The sequence below is a fragment of the Rhinatrema bivittatum genome, chromosome 6 (assembly GCF_901001135.1).
Source record: "Rhinatrema bivittatum chromosome 6, aRhiBiv1.1, whole genome shotgun sequence".
Classification (NCBI taxonomy): Eukaryota; Metazoa; Chordata; class Amphibia; order Gymnophiona; family Rhinatrematidae; genus Rhinatrema; species Rhinatrema bivittatum.
This window is the reverse complement of record NC_042620.1, coordinates 256,663,818-256,684,690: the sequence shown is the minus strand read 5'-3', so window position 1 is coordinate 256,684,690 and position 20,873 is coordinate 256,663,818. Positions and strand designations below refer to the sequence as shown.

The following is a 20,873-nucleotide window of genomic DNA, read 5'->3' as shown; positions in this document are numbered from 1 at the left end:
AGACTCTACATCTGAGACTGTCAGAACATATTGGCACCTCACCGGACTTCAGTGCCTTTCCTTCCTGCTTCATACCATCTTCCTACAGCAGTACAATAAAGCTTTCTACCTACAAGTGTCCGCTCACTAAGTCTAGCCTATCGCTGTGGTTCCCCACGGGCCCCTCCCCGTGGGAGGAGTCATCTCTACAGCAACTAAGGGTCCACACGATGCCACAAACACAACAAAGAAGTTGTGAAAAGTTTTTTGTTAAAGATGGATATTAACAGAGCCAAATTAATTTTGGGAAAAAAAAAACAAAAAGAAGAAAAAATAGGCATTCTTTGTATGATGAATCCAAGAGAAAGTTCTTGAGTTTCCCCCCAGCAAACTTTTGACTAAACTGAGTTAAAGTCCATTAATTGAATTCCTTTGTTTATTTGATATTGGTTTTATTGTCTTGTAAAACATGCATAACATTTTAAGTGGAGGCTCTAAAAAGAAATTCACACATCTGAATTTGTCTTTTTACAGACGAGAAAATAATAATAATATGGCTATGTGACAATCATTCCATCTATCCATAAATTGCTCCTTGTAATATATAGGTTACACAATTCTGAAAAATGGATAAGGAGGTAATTTTCAAAGGAGTTACACGTGTAAAATGTGACCTACTACCGTAGCAATTTTCAAAAAGCTATTTATGCGTGTAAAGTGCATTAACACGTAAAACATAATAATTCAATAGTATATATTGTAGCAATTTTCAAAAACCAGTTTACATGCATCAAGTAAATTTACATGTTACAACCTAGTTTTAAGCATCTAAATCCTTTTTAAAATTTCCCCACATGTATAATTTAGTAACAGGTTTTAAATTATATTTTAAATATTAGCATTTAAGCAAAATAATTATGGATTTTACATCAACATTCATCAATGTACAATTGTATACTATATTGTAAGTCTTTGGCAAAGCCCCATATGCACTAACAGGCATTTTATAAGGGCTCTTCTCTTGTGGTTCTTGTTGAACTTGTGATGTTAAGTCAGAACCACAGCAAAAGCAAGTTTGCTTACCGTAAACACACCATGGAGAGCACGATGAATTAGCAATGTTTTCTGGCTGCGCCCCCTGGTGGCCAGGTGCAGAATTTCTCTTAGAATGTTAAGAAAAAGTTTGTCCTTATCTTGCTCCTGTGTGGCTGCGTGGTTGTTTCCTGCTCAATTGACTCCTTTCCCTCAGTTCGTAATATAGCAAAGGTGCCCAGGAGCATTTAGAGAAGAAAACAGAGATAGGGTTAATAGTAAAAAAAAAATGTCCAGGGAGATAGGTGGGTAAGCATGGCTAATTCATCCTGCTATCCACGGAAAACACTGCTTTTTTCTGCAGATAAGCAGGCTGAATTAGCCATGCTTTCTGGGATTCCCTAGTCAGAATCTGAAGCATAGGATAATCCCTAGGGAAGAAATATATATTTGATACCTTTATTTCTTCCCCTTTTTTTTTATATCCTTGCGAAGGGTGGACAGTTTATGAATTTGTTGCGTGATGTAATATCTGCTATCACATGAGTGCATCGGATTTTGTCTGATCCTGTAGACAATAGTGAGACGTGAAGGTATGCAGGGAAGACCTTGCAGATGTATTCTACTGGGACCTGCTGAAGGTGTGCAACTGAAGTTGAAATTGCTCTCAGTTGATGAGCTTTTACTTTGGAAGATAGCTGTTGAGATCTCGTAGAATAACAGAAATATATGCACCAAGAAAGCCAGCTGGAAAGAGTTATTTTTGTCACTGGTAAGCCAGGAGCATTCGGGATGAAAGATAGAAAAAGTTGGGAATGCCTGTTGGTAGTGGCAGTTCTCCGTTTGTAATAAGCCAATGCACGTTTATAGTCCAGCGTATGTAGCAGAGCTTCTCTACTATTAAAGTGTGATTTTGGGAAAAAAGTTGGTAAAGTAATGGTCTGATTCACATAAAAAGTCGAAACCACCTTTGGAAGGAAGATTGGGTGAGTTCGTAAGGTGACTTTGTCGTGATAGAATTGAAGGTAAGGGGAGTAGTGGACTAAGGCTTGTAGTTCACTGACTCGTCAAGCTGATGTTATGGTTATCAGGAATAAAACCTTCCAAGTCAGGAATTTTGCATCAGTTCAAAAGGTGGGAGCATTAATGCTTCCAATACCACATTTAAGTCCCAAGGTATTGCCAGTTTTGTGATTGGAGGTCTGCGTTTTAAGGCACCCTTCATGAATCGAGATACTAGAGGGTGAGTGGATATTGGTGTTCTTTGCACGGTTGCATGGTAAACTGATATGGCGCTGAGATGTACTCTTATGGAAGAGACGGCTAACCCAGAAATATATAGGTTATGAAGGTATTCAAGTAGATTTTCTGGGGAGGAGGAAATAGGGTTGAGACCTGTTGACACATACCAATGACGATATCTTTGCCATTTGCCTGCATAATTTTTCCTTGTGGATAGTTTTCTTGAAGAGATGAGAATGTCCGTAATCTCTGTTGGAATCTGAAGATGGCTTAATATTTCCCTTTTAATCTCCATGCTGTTAAATGAAGGGAGGCCTGCACTGGGTGTAGCAGCGATCCTTCATCCTGTGTCAGAAGATCTGGTCTGCTCGGTAGAAGGATTGGTGGATGTATGGAAAGATGCATTAGGTAGATATACCAGGATAGTCTGGGCCATGCCAGTGCTGTGAGAATGAGATCTGACTCATCCACTATGCATTTCTGTAGTACGAGTTAACAGTGGAATTGGAGGAAATGCATATAGTAGATATTTCGTCTACTTGAGCAGAAAGGCATCCTGGTTTATTTTGTGGTGACTTGGGTAGAGGGAGCAGAAGTTCTGAAGCTTTGTGTTTTGTTCAGTTGCAAACAGATCTGTGTGTGTAGTTCCCCATTCTTTGAAGAGGGAAATTGCTACCGCTTGGTGAAGTTCCCATTTGTGAGGGTGAAAGATTATGCTGAGGCAGTCGGCTTCTGTGTTTGTTATCCCTGGTAGATAGGTTGCTTGGAGACGTATGGAGTAAGTCAAGAGCCCACTCTACTGTCAAAACTGCTTCTTTGAAAAGAATCCGCAAACCTGACCAGTCTTCTTTGTTTATGTAGAACATAGCTACACGATTGTCTGTATAGACCTTGACGGTTTTGTTGTGTAAGATGTGGGAGAAAGTTTTGATTGCATATTGTATTGCTCGGAGCTCCAGAAGGTTGACTGGCGTAAGTGTTCATTGGGGGACCAAAGGCCTTATGTTTTGAAGCCTAATATGTGAACTCCCCATCCCTTTGTGGATGCATCTGTGGTTAGTACTATTTGATGAGTTGGGTTCCGAAAAGGGGCACTCGACTATAAGGTTCCAGGGTTCAGCCACCATTCCAAGTCGTATGACATTGGTTGAGGTAGTTTTATTTTCTTTGACATGGGATGGCAGTGTTGCTTCCATTGAGTTTTCAGGCCCCATTGTAAACTGTGCTTGTGAAGACGAGTATGGGGTACTACATACATGGTCGCTGCCATGTGTCCCAATATTGTTAGGACCTGTCAGGCTGTGGGATATGGAAGTAATAGCAGTGTTGAGGCTAGATTCTGAAATGTGTAAATTCTTTCCTGTGGGAGGAATGTCTTGTATAGGCGTATGTTTAAAATTGCGCCTATGAACTGTAGCGTTTGAGATGGGGTCAGGTGAGATTTTTCGTAATTGACGATGAAGCCTAAAGTTTCGAGACAAGTAATCATTTGAATCTGATGTCTTTGTAATACACTTGGGTTTTTGGCTACTATCAGCCAATCGACTAGGTATAGAAACAGTTTTAGGCCTTGTTTTCGGAGGTGGGCCACAGCTACTATTAGGCATTTGGTGAATACCCTGGGTGCTGAGGAGAGGCCAAATGTGAGGACCTTGTACTAATATTGGAGTGAGTTTACTTGAAAACAAAGGTAATGCCACAAATGTAGGTGCATTGGAATAGGAGTATATGCATCCTTGAGGTCCAGAGAGCACATCCAGTCGTTGGGTTGTAAAAAGGATAGAATTGTTTTCAGAGATGACATCTTGAATTTTTCCAGAATCGGATGTAAACCTCCTCTTGGGAATGAGGAAATATTGGGAGTAAAACCCACGATTCAGTTGATGATGCAGTAGTTCTTGAAGCACAATCTGATGTAGAAGTAATTGTATCTCCTGGAGTAGAAGTGGAATTTTCTCTGATTTCCGAGAAAGTGGGGTTAAGCGTGGTAAATTTGGCTTTGAGTTGAAGTTTAGCTACCCTTTCTTTACTATATTGAGTACCCAATGGTCTGATGTTATGTTGACCCATTCCTGATAAAATGAAAAGAGTCAACCACCCACGGGCAGATGTTGCTGTGACCCCTTCTGGTTCAAAAAGATTGCTGTGGTTTTGAAACAGCCTGTTGAGGCTGTTTTGGTGCTCTCTGAGATCAATTTTGTCCCCGACCTTAAGTTGAATTTGGCTGTGATCTAGGTTGATATGGGGGAGATCTGCAAGAAATATAAGACCTATATGATCGTGTGGGATAAAATGGTTTCCTATACAGCGGGTAGTAACGCTGTGGCGGAGCTTGGTCTGTGGGTGCTGTTAGAGATGAGATTGCTACACTTTGTTCCTTTAATTGCATCACCATCTCCTTGAGTTTCTCTTTGAATACATTATCTCCTCTACATGGGATGTTTTCGCTAGTTTGTCATGGACCTCTTCTTTGATTGCACTTGCTCTAAGCCACGCTATTCTATGAGCTGCTATAGCTGACGAAAAAATGTGACAAGGTATCAAACCCTTTGTAAATCGTCTGAAGTAAATGACGAAGTCCTTCTTCCATGTCTAGTATACCCTGTTTTTTCTGGGTGTCTTTTGTGTCTGAGTTTGATTTCATCTTAATTTCTGGAGACATTCATATAAATATTGAGCAATATAAAATTGGTGTTGTTGGATCTTTGCGTTAAGCATTGCTCCTTGAAACACCTTTTTGCCAAAACCGTCCAAATATCTACTATCTTTAGTAGGAGGGGTATTTGAATATAACCTAGATCTTTTTGCTTTTTTCATAGCAGATTCTACCTCTATGGATGCATGTGGTAGATTAGAAGCGCCATAATACTTTGATTTTTGCATTCTAAATTTTAGATCTCTCTTCTTTGAAGTTGATGATGTGGAAAAAGGTGATTCCCATGTTTATCCATCACACCATCCTAGTACTGAGTGGGAAAGTAAAGCAGATAATTCCGTTGGCATGTCGAATATTTTTAGCAGGCCACATATATAGAAACATAGAAATGACGGCAGAAGAAAACCAAACGGCCCATCCAGTCTGCCCAGCAAGCTTTCACACTTGTTTTTTTTCTCATGCTTATCTGTTACTCTTGGCCCTTGGTAACTTTTTGGTTCTATTTCACTTCCACTCCCGCCATTGCTGTAGAGAGTAGTGCTGGAGCTGCATCTAAGAGAAGTATCTAGCTTAATTGGTTAGGGGTAGTAACTGCCGCAATAAGCAAGCTACTCCCACGCTTATTTGTTTACCTAGCCTCTGCAATTCAGTCCTTGTTGGTTGTCTGAATGTAATTCCACTTTACTTCATTCCCCCCTGCCGTTGAAGCAGTGAGCTGCGCTGGATATGTATGCCAAGTGAAGTATCATGTTTAATTGATTCGGGGTAGTAACCGCCGTAACAAGCAAGCTACACCCATGCTTATTTGCTTATTCAGACTATGTAATTCAGTCCTTGAATATAAATCATCTTTTCTTCATTCCCCCCTGCCGTTGAACCAGTGAGCTATGTTGGATATGCAGTGAAAGTGAAGTATCAGGCATTATTTGGTTTGGGGTAGTAACCGCCGTAACAAGCAAGCTACTCCCCTCCTTTTTGTGAATGCAAATCCTATTTTCCACATTTCCTCTTGCCGTTGAAGCATAGAGCAATGTTGGAGTCACATTAGCCATGTGTATGTTTATTGAATAAAGGTATTATCTCCAGGTAGTAGCCATCATTCCCGCAAGTCACCCCCATGCCTCTTCTCTTCATTCACATCCTCTAGACTTTATGGATCCACAGTGTTTATCCCACGCCCCTTTGAAATCCTTCACAGTTTTAGTCTTCACCACTTCCTCCAGATCCGGGATTTTTCTTTTTTTTTTATCTCCAGATGTAAAGTGTTACCCACTTTCTCTACGAATTTTGGGTACGAAAGGTCCTCTGGGGGCGATGAAGATTCCGGTTGTTCTTCCGGAGGATCTGACTGAATGCTTATTGGAGATTCCAGTGAAGATGGGGAGGAGTAAATAGGTTCTCCTGTTAGTCCTTTAGAAGGTGGGCTTGAAAAATCCTGACTGTTGTCTCTCCAGACGGGAGATCAGACGAAGGAGGAATGATTATAGTATCCAGTTCTGCTTATGAAGGACTAGATGGAGAATGTGGAATTTGGGTCGACACCAGAGTGTCGAAAAAAGTTTGAAGAATACGTGTGATTTGATTGATTTGGAGGTTGCTGCCTCCAGGCCTTTAGTTGAAGCTTTAGATGTTTTTCTCCTTTTTGCAGGAGAAGGGGTTTCTTCCCTTAACCTTTGGCATTTCTGGTGGGCGGAGGATGATGGATGTGATGGAGGTGTTGGAATATCCTCCTCTAAAGCGTCACATGTTTCCATATTCATTATAGTTAATGTTTTGGAAATGTTCCGTTCAACAGGACCTTGGCCTGGTGTTTTTTAGTGGTATGCGTCGAGGAGTTCACGTTTTGTGTCGTATGCGTCGAGTCCTTTGCTTTTAATTTAGTCAACACATGGGGTGAGGTGCTTCGACTCCGAACGAGTCGACACACTCAACATCCTGGAAGTCTTCGATGCTTGATGGGCTGAATGGGCATGGGACCGCTTGGTGTGCGGTTGGGTACCCAATCCAGAGCCCTTGGGAGGTTCGAGAGAGGACGCCTTTTCTTTGGCTCTGATCTTTTAGCTTGCCTGCCCGGAGAGGAGTGGGTTTGACTCGGGATCTCTGAGCAGTGCTATTTTTGCTGCCCATTGTCATTGTGCCCTCGGAGTCATTCTGCCGCAATCGCGGCATTCAGCTTTGTTGTGATCCGGGCCCAAACATCTGTAGCATCTTTCATGTCCATTGGTGATGGACACTATTTTGCCACATGGGCAAAATTTGAAACCCGGGGCCTTTGGCATCTTCCTTTGACACCTAAAAGTGCCATTGGGGATCATGTAAGTGAGGTGAGAGAAAGAAGTCTATTTCTGTGAAGAGAAAAAAAGAACCTCAACCATTACCATAGCAGGAAAAGTAAGAACTGTGGGAAAGGAGTCAATCCCGCAGGAAGCAACCGCACAGGAGTGAGACAAGGACAAATTTTTTCTCAACATTCTAAGAGAAGTTCCGTACCGAGCCGCCAGGGGGCGTGCACCCAGTAAGCATGGCTAATTCAGCCTGCTTATCTGTGGAAAAAATAATTTAGCACCCTGTGTGGAAACAGAAGGGAGATGCCTCTGTGGAAGTATCAGAGAATATCATTACATTTGTGTTCATATACTCTATAAGATACATTTTATTGGTAACATAAAAAGTACACTTGCTCATTATCAAAACTGGATAAAAATTCAGTATCCCTAACTTCAAAGTACGAATAATATATATGGATAAGGAAGCATTCAATTGTTTTTAACACTCAACTTTCTTTTTGTAAGTGACATACAAATTCCAATTGGTTTACTTCTTATTTGATTTGGCAAAGAAATCTTGAGAAGTGAACAAATATATTGAATTTTGCATAATTATGATGTTATTTTCCTGTTTATTATATACTGGAGTGCTGGATATTTCTGTTTTAATTTGATCATCCCAATATTTTATTTCACACATAGTTTTTCTAAACTCTAATATTTGTTTTGGACACTGTTTTATTATCTGCCTTGGTTGGCATTATTAAATGTGCCGTCCAGAGAAATACTTATGCTAACAAACTCTTTCACACACATTAACTATTGTTTTTGCCATATAAGATGTTAGCCTGCATGATATAATTATAAACTGTGTTCCGATAATGTATGGTCGTCCATTAACATTCTAATCTTTTGCCTTTTCATGAAATGTGGCTGAAAAGAGAAAATGCTTTTCATAAGATTTGGGTTAGTGGCAATGAAATTTGTACAAAATTGTATTGTATGCGCACAACATAACATTTCATCAAGTACAGATTCGACCACCACAGACTGGTGTAGTAGTTGCTGCTTCTCAAATCCAGGAGTCTTCTGGACATGATATATCGAGTGTGCCTCCTTAATTACTGGAGCCACAGAGATGGGGCTTTCCTTCATCCTCATCTGCACCTCCTGAAGGATTTCATGAACTGGGATCACCATGATTTCCTTTGTTGGCTCTACAACTGGAGAATGTCCAGCATCTTGGTTCTGGATCATCCTTCTCTAAAGGGAATGGCTTCAGCATTCTTTGAATAAAGCTGGCAAAGGAGAGGTTCTCTGATGGAGATTTTCTCCTTTCCTGCATAGGGGAGAGGTTGAAGAGGAGACTTGTTTATTCCTCCTGATAAAATAAATGCTGAGATTCATAACCATACTCTCAGGTGTATTCAAATTCTCAGCCCAACTGGTATGTGCAGGCAGGGAGTGGATCTTGCCCAGCTAGCAGGCAGACCTCAGAGGGAAATACTTGTCTGTTGGGCCATAGACCCTGACAAACTTCTGTGCTCAGGGAAGTTTCCTTCCTTGATGGGTCAAAAATCATCAGTGTGGTGAACATCGATGTCAGTTCCCCTCATGGTACATTTTTTTTACTTGTATATAGTTTAAATATTGTTTAGAAACAAACAACATGAATGGTTTAAAAAAAATTTTGACTTTTTTTTCCCCATAGTCAGAAGTATGAATCCTTATGCAAAATTCTGCAGATTTGCCACACAACTGCAGCAGAATTTTTAAAAATCTGTCAAAGAATCTTGCTGCAGGAGTGTAGGAAACAAAAAGATGACAAATCCTGCACTTTTATGAAACTGAAGGATCCTCACAGCAAAAGAGACCAAGATCCACAACCTGTGGGCTCTGAGGAAAAAGTGAGACTGAAGGGGCCCCGCGAGGACATATGGTAAGTATGGTATGTTGAAAATGCCGTCACCCTGTGAAATGGCAGCTTAAACGCGGCTCTCCTGTCCCAACCCTACAATCAGCTAGCATCCAAGCGCAGCCGAGGTCATTTGAAATAGAAATTCCCATGTGAGCGCTCGGAGACCTCTTGGTATGTCCCAGCTGAAGAAAAAAACTGACTTGAGGAAGTTTTCTTTTGCTGGTCACAACACCGTGTAGGCCCTCAGCTGTGGTGAGGAGGAAATGGCTGCTGCCAGCCGCGATCCTGAGGTGGCAGAAGACGAGCGCTGTTCCAGCATCAAGTTGGCAGGGATGCCGTCAGAGGCACATTTCTGCCGGTGGTTCGCTGAAATTCGCCAAGATATGGAGAATATAAAGCAGGAGTTTGGCAGCCTGGTTGCAGAGCTGCAGGGCGATGTGGCTGATCTGGTTAACCGCATGACAGAGATGGAATCGTGGGCTGAGGAGCAGGCCACAGATGCAGCGTCCTGCTGGGAAGAAATGGTAGGCATTTTTCATTCAGTGGAGGAAATGAAGAAGACCTGGAGAATCGATCGAGGAGGTCTAACGTGCGCTTCAGGGGTGTTCCAGAATTGCCTGCCTATAAAGACTGCTTTCAAGTAGTAACCAGCATTTGCACACAGGTGCTGGAATTAGATGATGTTGCTGCACCTTTGCCTGCTATTAAGCTTGATAGAGCACATACAGCCCTTGGTCAATCCAGAGGTAACCTCCATGCGACATAATGGTTGGCTTTCATGATTTCATCCCGAAAGAGAAGGTAGCTCAATGGCCCGGAAGAAGGGTCAGATTATATGGAATGATTATCAGGTGGACATATTTCAGGATCTCTCATTGATCACAATCTGCAAGCGCAGAACTTTTTGGGACATATTAGCCATCCTATGGCGTGAAAGCGTTTGCTAAAGATGGACTTTTCCATTTGGCCTCCAGTTCAATATTCAAGACCAACCTATTACGTTGAAATCTGTGGAAGCGGCAGTGGAGGCTTTGCACAAGGCAGGCATCTCTGTCCCAGAGACAGAATCCTCAGCGTCTTCGGATCCTCATGTGGAAAAGAAGTAAGAGTGACCCAAATGGCAGAGGGCACCAGGTGGTGGTAGGCATCTCAGGAGGCAGCCGAACTCACACTTGTCACTGGGAACGGCGAGTGTAGGATGAGGACTTTAACCTCGGGACATTTTATGCTGTTTGTTCTTTCGATCTTTCACAGTTTGCTGTCATGTTATATTTTATGTGCAGTTTAGGGGGCAGTTTAGGGGTGGCTTGTTGAGTGCGAGTTTTTTACTCTTTGGTTGATGGAGTCCCTCAAACTTATGTCCTTGAATGTTAAGGGTCTTAATTTTCTTATTAAACAAACATTTTTCTTTAGGGAGCAGAAGCGTTGGGAGTGAACATGATCTTTTGTCAAGAAAAGACATCTCAGGGCTCATTTTTCCCACCTCCTGGGCCATAAACTATACCCCTCTTCAATTTTTTGCTCCAGCTTCAAAGAAAAATAAATACTGTGGGGTGGGGATTTTGTTTACCCATAATTTATCTTTAGACGTACAGTCTTGTCCTTCGAGATATTCTTGGAAGGTTTTTGATTCTAAAAAAGTGTCCATTAATGGGGAGTTGCTTACTCTGGGGAATATTTATGTTCTGAATAGACACCAAGGTGTCTTTTTCCAAAAACGTTATGGATTCTTTGAATAGCTGGGCGGAGGGGCATATTTTGCTGGGGTGGGGATTTCAATCTTCCCGCTACCCTTTTTGGACAACTCCTTGGGCACTGGAGGAGCGTCTCATCTTCAGAGACACTTTTTAAAAATTCTGATCATTACCTGGGTCTTACAAGGTATCTGGAGACTGCAGAATCCTTCTTTTTAAATGACTACACTCTTTACTCTGCCCCTCACGATTCCTACTCTCGTATAGATTACTTTCTAGTGGACAAGATGATGGTGGGAGATGTTATTGATATGAGTATCGGACATATTACTTGGTCCAACCATGCACTGATTTGGGTGGAGATTTGAGTGGGGCATGGATTGCCAGTGACTCTCTTCTATTTGACAAAGAATTTTCTGCCAGCCTCCTTCAAGATATTGAAGATTATTTTTCACTTAATGATACAACGGATGTTAGTCCAGCGACTTTATGGGAAGTATGAAAGCTGTCATTAGGGGAAACTTATCTCTCGTGCTTCCTTTCTTAAAAAGCAGAAAGCAGAGCATAGGTTGCAGTTGTTGCATCGTATAGGTAAACTGGAAATTAGACATAAATGGAGTAGGGATGCCTATATTAAGTCGGCTTTAGACAAGGTTAGACAAGAGCTGCGGTCTTTGGATCTGGCAGAGATTGCGTCCCAAATGCTTAGGGTAAAATTGCGATTTTTTGAATTTGGCAACAAGGCAGGACGCCTCCTAGCTAGGCATCTTAAATCTCAAAGTTTGAAAAATCAGATTCTTAAAATCAAGGATCAAGGTGGCGCTGTGCTTTATGATACTAAGCTGATTATGGATCATTTTGTCCAATTTTATGGTGAACTTTATGTGTCCAATTGTAACATCCGAGAGGCCAATATTGTGGCATATTTGGGGTCTACATCATTACCCTGTTTACCGGATGATGCTAGGGATCTCCTTAATGCCCCTATTTGGGAGGAGGAGATCTTTACTGTTATTTCGGAGTTGAAGGTGGGCAAAGCACCTGGTTTCAATGGATACTCTGCCAGGTTTTACAAAATTGCAGGTCAGCTATTTTGAAGCCTTTGGCCTCTATGTTTAATTACTTAAGGGAAGGGGGTTCGTTAGCGACGGGGGTGAATGTGGCCGATATTATGGTTCTGGTGAAGGAGTGAGATCCCACACTTTGTGGTTCCTTCCACCCTATCTCCCTTATAAATCTAGATCTCAAGTTTTTAGCCAAGATCTTAGCAACTAGACTGGGGCTTATTTCTCCCTTGCTGATACACGGGGATCCGTCTGGGTCTGTGCTGGGCAGATTAGCGGCATATAATGTTTGGCGAGTACTTAATCTCAGGTGGTGTTGCGGTCCTGACCGCCTCCCCCACGATCGGGGTCGGGGCCACTTACCTCCGCTCCGGACCGGAGAGGAACGCTGAGGTCCCGGCTCGGTGGGCCGCATGGCCGCGGCGTCTCCACGTGGAGAACGCCGTCCAGGCCAGCAGAAGCTCCGCCCCTCACGTTGCCGCGCGCGCAAGGGCAGGTCTTTTAAAGATCCAGCACCTGGAAGTGCTGGACAGCCCCCTGGATGACATCGGACGCCAGCTCTCTATATAAACCGGCATCTAACCTGGAGAGAGTGCCTTGCAATGAGGTTCCCTGTGTATCTAGTTGCCGTCCTGTTCCTGATAGCTGCTGGTTCCTGGTCCTTCTGTGCCTGTTCCAGTCCCTGCTTCAGCTGACCTTCTTCTGTTGACTCCCTGGTTCCTGACTTCGGCCTGTTCCTGACGCTTCCTGCCAGCCTCGACCCCGGACCTGCCTCTTCTTCATCCGCTCCTTGAACCTTCTCCTGTGGACTTCCTAGTTCCAGACTCCGGCCTGCTTCGACGCTCCTTCCTTGCTGCCAGCCCCGACATCGGACTTGCCTCTTCCACCGGCTGTCTCCAGCTCGTAAGTCCCAAGGGCCCGGATCCCTACGGGCTCCTCCTGGGGGGATCCCGGGTGAAGCCTTCCCAGACCCGCTGCCTTGGGGCTCTCCTAAGTCCCCTCGGTCCGGATCCCTACGGGCTCCTCCTGGGGGGGATCTGGGATCTCCGGGGTGAAGCCGTCCCCCGGCTGTACTAGACTCCACCTCCCGGTCTGCCCAAGGAATCCTCCTTCGCCAGGCCGGCCCAAGGGTCCACCGTCTCACCACCATAACAGGTGGTGGGTTCAACATTATAAGATCCCAGCCTCTTGGCCATAGATGCTGAGAAAGCATTTGATTTGGTACACTAGGCAAATCTTCCAGGTTCTTGAGAAATTTAGATTAGGCTCTTCTTTCCTGTCGTGGGTTAAAGCGCTTTATGAAAATCCAGAAGCTCGTGTTCAGGTTAATGGGAAATATTCAGGGATATTCTAGGTGGGTAGAGGAACTTGATAGGGATGTCCTCTATTTCCTCTTTTATTTGCGTCATCTTTGGAACCTTTCGCGTGACAAGTTAGGAGTTCGGAGTCGATCATAGGGGTAAATGTAGCTGGGAAGTCATACAAGATGACTATTTGCCGATGATTTAACAGACCTGGAAGTCACTTCGGGCACTCCTTGGGGTTATGAGGCATTTTGGCGCTATTTTGGGGTTTAAGGTCAATGAGGACAAATCTGAGATTTTGAATTTATCGTTAGGGGATGTAATGGTGGAGCGGCTACATCAACTTCTCCCCTTTAAATGGGCTCCTAGATGTGTGAAATGTCTGGAGATCCAGCTGGGCTCAGGTCTGTTGTCTTTATTTACTCTAAACTATACCCCACTGTTTCAGGCTATTCTTCAAGATCTTGAGAGGTGGGATATTTATTTATTTAACAGCTTTTCTATACCGACATTAAAATGCACATCATATCGGTTCACTTAGTAACAAAAAGGTGGAAAATACAAATAACAGGGAAAGGGGAGGGGGACAACTGATAGAAAGGTCCATAACAGCGAACCTGAGCAAAATTGAATAACGAAGAGAAGGAAGAAAGAATAACAACATGATTAACAAGATATATTTCAGCTGTCCTAGTTTGGGCAGATTTCTGCTGTTAAGATTAATATCCTTCCACGTCTGGGTTATTTTTTTTTGACCTTACCAATTCTCATCCCTTTAAAAGCAGAAAGCTCTGATGCGTTTTATCTGGAAGAGACAGGCACCCAGGGTCACAAGATCAGTGTTGTCTAGACCTAACAGTCAGGAGGGTTTGGGAGTTCCACATTTAGAATTATATTATGTAGCAGCTGAACTAAAGACAATCTGGGAATGGCACTATAGAAGTAAAAGCAAAGTATGGGTAAATGTGGAGCGGTATATTTTTGGGTCACCACCTTTGGACAGTAGTATGGCGAGCGGGGTCTTTCGAGCTGGCGGCCGAGAGTTCTCCCTTTATAGCTCATTCTTTGAGGGTTTGGAAGCAGTATCGTACAAAATTTGTGGGGAATAAACGTCACTAGCACTCTACTTCTTTTTTGTATTCCAGGGATTTTCCACCAGGTCAATCATCTGTTGCAGTGGCTTTTTGGAAGAATATGGGTATTGAGAGGTTGGAACAAATTTGTGAGGCTGGTAACATCATTCTCTTTGAGTTTCTGCGCCATTCTTTTCCCTTAGAAGAGAGAGACTGATTTAGTTACTTGCAACTAGCTTCTTTTGTTCGATTCGAGAATGTTGCTTCGGATCTCAGCAGAAGTAAATCTATGTTTGAAATTTTTTGTGCCAGGGCAGATAAACTAGATAAGATGGTCTAAAGACTTTATATTTTGCTGACTGGGGACCTTGATTGCAAACCAAAGCATATCCTGCAGTGGGAGAAAGATATTTCTACAACTTTGGCACATGAGGAATGGGACCAGTATTATCAAGTGCTGGGAAAGTGCTCTGTATCCTCTCTGATTCTGAAGAATGGATATAAATTATTATATAGGTGGTATCTTACTTCGGAAAAATTAGCAAGATTGTACCCAGGTACTTCTGATCTCTGCTGGTGCCGCTGTGGAGATACTGGCCATTTTTTCCATGTCTGGTGGTCTTCCCCCAAAGTCTTGGGTTTTGGAGTTATAGTACTGGGATTTGTGGCTGAGATCACTGAAATTAACTTATTAAAATTCCCGGGGCTACTCCTACTTTCTTTAGGCCTTCTTGACAATTATAAACATTTTCGCCAACTTACTGGATATATTATAATGGGGGCAAGTTGTGAACTAGCTGCCTGGTGGCATAAGAATGAGGTCCCACAGAAATCACATTTAGAAATGAGAATGTCTAGACTCTTCACTATGCATAAGTTAACTGCATTCTTACATGATGATATTACAAGGTTTTAAAGAATCTGGAGATCTTTTCTAAAATGGAAGTTGATGACTAGGTTAGGATAAGGGTTCTGGGTTTTGCAGACCATATTTCTAAAGTGCCTTACTATTAGAGATCTAATCCTGGGGGAGGAGGGGTGGGAGGGTAGGGGGGTGAAGTGGGCGATGGGATGGCTTCTAGGGGTAATTAACCTGTAGTTTGAGCTACTAATAAGTAGTTGATCTTGAGTTTGGTCTGGTTCTGCACTGCTTTGATATTGATCTATGTTGTCATGGCTCTTATCACTAATAAACAGTAAATTATAAAAAAACAAAAAAAATCAAATTTCCAGGCCAGAATCCATCTGATGATGTCATCCATATATGAGGAATGCTATCCCGCTTATCCTTGAAGAAAAAGAAAGCACAATAGAGCCTTCTAGTGGCTTAGCTGGTCTTCTAGATATTACTCATTCTCTATCAAACAACATCACTTTAATATTTTCTCTTACCAGTATACCATTTATTCTCTATCTTGCACTGGTGTATTATCTACGTAGATCAATGTAATGGTTACAATATCGGCTATACACTAGAAAAGCACTCTCCAACCTCTACTTCCAAATAAAAGTGCCCCCAGGAGAATAAACAAATCTCAAACCAATTCTTGCAGGTGATGGCTTCAGATAAGATGACATCTGTCCAGGGAAGAATGCAGCCCAAGCTTCTAATCCACTACTGTTCTCAAAAAATTGAGTATTTTACAGAAAAAAATGAAAAGGAAATTGCAGAGGAGTCACACATGGCACTAAAAGTCACACTGTAACACAAGAGGGAGAATTCTGTCCCCTTCCTAAACAGGAAGACAGATGAAAGAGGCAGGTACATACCACATGCAGAATGGTGGGGTTACAGCCAATGATAAAAGGTAGGCTGCGGAAGCCCTTGATGCGATGAGCAATTCGTACTGGAAGCTCCTTATGCAGATAACGGGCACTTTTCTGTAATACAAAAATTAACTCTGCAAAAAATGTAATAATTGACAGTGCTAGGCCAAAATCCACCAGGTGAGGAACACTTATTCATTGAATTATTTTATTGTAAAATCCGTAATTAACAATTTCATATACGCCATACGTACCAACAGGTGATGGAACAGCATACAATGTAAAAATATACTCCATAAAAGAGAAAGATACCATAACAACAACAAATAAAATAAAATGTGAATCAGTAGCAGGAATGTATCTGCTGCCAAATTCAAGGGGGGAACAGTTTAACTAATAGTAGAAACCTGCTGAATCTTGCCACAGATGAGGTGATTTAAAAACGAATGAAAAAAGTAATAATGTTATCATTATGGGGGTACATTTTCAAAGGGGCTTCTTCTGTGGGTAAAATACTGTACAACCAAAGCAGAAACACCTTTGAAAACTGCCTGCTGCCCCCCCCGGCAGGGAACAATTCCTGCACTGCCCACAGAATGCACACTTTTCCCTGTGGAGAAAAGGATGGCAACTTTGCAATTGCAAAATATGTGAATTAAACCCTCCTCACAGCACTAATGTGCTGGTGGAGTTTCCCCTTTGAAAACTGGCGACAGGCCCATGGTGATAAATTGGCTGTGAGCCCTATGAGAAGTCTGCAAAATCACTCTCTATACAAACGGGTTTCGGTAATAAACTAATAGAGTCTGCCGACTCCCTCTTATTGGTATAAAAGTAGAACTCAGTAAAAATATTACTTTACTGCGGCTGCATGAGACCCTTTTACTAAGAGTGCCTCAGGATTCCTGTGCTTACCAAAAGGTGGCTGCCATCCTGTGAACGGCCAGAGTACAGCATAGTAGTTGGGGTGAGTCGCACAGATGCCTGAAAAAAATTGGGAAAGTTTGCATGAGGAGAGACACAGAGGTAATCTACCTTCATCTCAGCTTTTTTCACCTGCTTCTCCCAGTCTCATCCTCACATGCAGGCCGATACAGTACAGTGCACTACGGCGGAGCGCATTGTTAACCCGCATTTGGACGAAAATGCGTGGCCAAACACCCCCCCCCCCCCCCCGAAACTTATAGGCCCATCAACATGCAAATGCATGTTGATGGGCCTATTAGATATTCCCGCGCGATTCAGTAAGTAAAATGTGCAGCCAAGCCGCACATTTTACTTTCAGAAATTAACGCCTACCCAAACGTAGGCGTTAATTTCTGCCGGCTCTGAGAAAGTGCACAGAAAAGAAGTAAAAACTGCTTTTCTGTACACCCTCTGACTTAATATCATGGCGATATTAAGTCGGAGGTCCCAAAAGTTAGACACTCAATTTTGCCGGCGTCCAGTTTCCGAACCTGTGGCTGTCAGCGGGTTTGAGAATAGACGCCCACAAAATTGAGCGTCGGCTGTCAAACCCGCTGACAGCTGCCGCTCCTGTCAAAAAAGAGGCGCTAGGGACGCACTAGTGTCCCTAGCGCCTCTTTTTACCGCGGGCCCTCATTTGCATGCGGGCAGATACTAAATCGTGCGCACAGGAGAGTGGCCTGCGCTTGCCTGCTCTCCCGCGACTTTTACTGTATCGGCCCATAGGTCTCCCCCAGCCTATCTACTTTCTGTTTGTTATCTATCATCATACTATTGTTTAGCAGATATGCAGAAATAGAGGTGCTCAGTACTGGAAGGGAGGGGAACAGAGGCAATGGAGAATGCAACAGCAGCCTTAACCACCAAGTACATGTGGCCATATTTACTAGTACTGATTGTGCATATCATTTATTCATTTAAACTGTAACCAAAACACAAACTGTCTTGTTATTTCGATTTGGATTTTAATCCAAAGCTAATTACAAGTATTAAAGCTGCAGGAGTACCTAGACAACCCAAGACATCAACTTAGTTACTTCTTGGCTCTGTTGCAGCCTCATGTTTGGTCTTATTTATTTACAAACATTTGATATTCCATCTTTTTCTAAGCATGACCTCAAGGCAGATTACAATCAAATTAGAATTAAACTTAAAGGTACAAAACAACAGTGACAACAACAGTTCCTATGTCTGCTTTCTTTTTTTCCCCTGGCCTAGCATGGGCTCTCACTCTTCTATCTACCCTTGCACTGTCTCGGCTCCTTCTCACTCTTCCTGCCCTTCATGTCTCTGCCTCTCATCCCCATTTTATTATTCTCCTCTCCCTCTACCCTACATTTACTGCCCCACCCCTCCAAGTTTTTCTATTTTTCAATAAATCATACTTCCATGAACTCCAAGGAGATGTGGTTTTCCTGGACCCTACCGTGAGAATGGAAAGGAAGTGCTGCTCCCATGGTATTAACCATAGAAGGATGTATCTGGCAACAATGGGAGCTCTGACCAGATTGTTAAAAAGATTTGAGTCACCAGATGCTTCTTCCGAATCACAAATATTACATGTCCAAATGTAACTATTCCCACCACACTCCAACCAGCAGCTTATTGCAGAGCCACTGGCTCAAAATCTTACTGGGGATTCTACTTTACCATTCTCTACACAGGAAGCTGCCACTCTACTTCCTCCTTCCCAGCCAGGTTTCATCCGAGAGCTGTCATACACAACCTCTCTTGTTACCATCTGATCTTATCAAAGACCCCTCATTTAAGGCCTCTCTCACTGCCGTCCCATTCACATAAGGGAACCACTGCATTGTCTCTCTCCTTTCCATCTGGTTCTCAACAGGGAGTTATCAAACATGGGCCCTTCTCTTTCCCATCACTCACTGCTTCCCTTTTCCTTTCAGCTTTCATCAGGGAGACGTCATGTATGGCAGCTCTCTTTCCCAACTGGCTGTCTTTATGGAGCCATCTGGGATTTTGTATTTTTCACCATAGCTTTGATTAATAGGATCCTTGGCTAGGTGGACAAGACTCAAACTTCTCTACCTTCTCAGCAGCAAGGTCAATGCTGGACTGATTGTAGAAGGATGTGACAGTTTTCGAACGCTCCCGTGCCATCTCTAGGTGGTGGTGATCTGTGGCCGAGGTGGACCATAGGCGCAGTGGCACAGAAGAGGACAAAAGGGGCAGGAGCGAAGGGCGGTAGCCCCCCAGTACTCCCAACTCCATTCTCATCACTGTCTTCCACAGCATCTTCCCTTCACAGACACCTGAATGCATCAGAACAAGAAGAGGTTGAAAAAAAAATGCAGAAAGGATTTACTGTCTACAAAAGGACAACTCACCAGTCTCCCAGCCTCCTCTCTCTCTCTCTTTCTGCAAAATCCCCTTTTCATTTCATGTTTACACTCCTATAAGATTTCTCTTCTTGTGTTCTTAGTGTATTTTTCCGCTTTTAATGTGAGATAAACTATTTACAACCCTGACATGCCTTGCTTCTCCACCCCATAGATAGGACCCACCCTCTCCCACATGTGCCTCTAACACACAAGAACAAGTCTTCCTCTTCCCCCTACGTACACGATTCATCTCTCTCTGACTCTGCAGAAAGATCACTTCCTTCTCACTGCACCATATATAATGCCCTGTCCCAAATTCACACAACCACCCTCCAACTAATACACACACAGGACCACCCTCGTTCCTTGCTTCCCAAACCCAAGATCATGCTTTGCCCCTGCACATCTGACATACATTAGTTTTCTCTGCCTCCACAAAATGCACACAAAATCACCCTCTATGCTCCTAAGCCTAATTACCCACCCACTCCCATCAATTCCCTTCTGCAGACAAATAAAACCACCCTCTTCTCCTGCCATCCCACGCAAAGACAACTGTGCAACTTCCAATCCACCATCCTTCCTCTCCCCAACACACAGGCCAATTCAGTAAAGTCCGCGGGAGAGCGGGCGAACGCCCACTCGCCGGTGCGTGCGATTCAGTATTTAAATTAGGCCCAGCAGTAAAAATGGGCAAAAGGAGGCGCTAGGGATACTAGTGCGTCCCTAGCGCCTCCTTTTTGACAAGAGCAGCGGCTGTCAGTGGGTTTGACAGCCGACGCTCAATTTTGCCAGCTTCGGTTCTCAAGCCCGCTGACAGCCACGGGCTCGGAAACCGGACGCTGGCAAACTTGAGCGTCCGGTTTTCGACCCGACAGCTGCCAGCCGATTTCCAATTTTTATTTTTTTTTAAACTTTTTTTACTCTTTGGGACCTCCGGCTTAATATCACCATGATATTAAGTCGGAGGGTGCACAGAAAAGCAGTTTTTACTGCTTTTCTGTGCACTTTCCCGGTGCCAGAAGAAATTAGCGCCTACCTTTGGGTAGGCGCTAACTTCTGGAAGTAAAATGTGCGGCTTGGCTGCACATTTTACTTTCTGAATCGCGCGCGAATACCTAATAGGGCCATCAACATGCATTTGCATGTTGAGGGCGCTATTAGGTTCGGCGGGTTGGACGCGCCGTTTTCCGCCCCTTTGCTGACTAAGGGGTAAGGGAAAACGCGCGTCCAAGGACAGGTTAACAGTGCGCTCCATCAGAGCGTGCTGTACTGTATCGGCCTGACACATGGGACGATCCTCCTTGATCCCACAAGACAGAATGCCCCACCCCCACACCAACCTGTGCTCCCTTCACACATTAGGCCAGAGTTTCACAACCACTGATCTGTGAACTGGCAGCAGTCCCTGGCAGCATTTTTGCCAGCCTGCAGAGTGACAGTAATTGCAAGGGGAAGCTGACCCATATTGCAGCCGCCCTCTGCAGCCGCACAGGTTCTGGCTCCCACCTATTCACCTGCAGCCACAAGCAGAACATGCTCTACTGCCCTAAACCCCCAGGTTAAAAT

At 43.5% G+C, this 20,873-nt stretch overlaps 1 protein-coding gene across 9 annotated transcripts in view; it reads right to left on the bottom strand.

The window, feature by feature from the left end:
- BCKDK (branched chain keto acid dehydrogenase kinase) overlaps positions 1-20,873 on the bottom strand; it is a 133,398-nt gene that overhangs the window by 71,385 nt on the left and 41,140 nt on the right. For all 9 annotated transcript variants that reach the window (XM_029606885.1, XM_029606889.1, XM_029606892.1 and 6 more), the window contains 3 exons: positions 19,012-19,235; positions 16,912-16,980; positions 16,000-16,110 (listed from right to left, as the gene is read on the bottom strand). In XM_029606885.1, coding sequence (XP_029462745.1) covers positions 16,000-16,110; positions 16,912-16,980; positions 19,012-19,218 — 387 coding nt within the window. In that variant the 5' untranslated portion in view covers positions 19,219-19,235. The remainder of the gene's footprint in view (positions 1-15,999; positions 16,111-16,911; positions 16,981-19,011; positions 19,236-20,873) is intronic.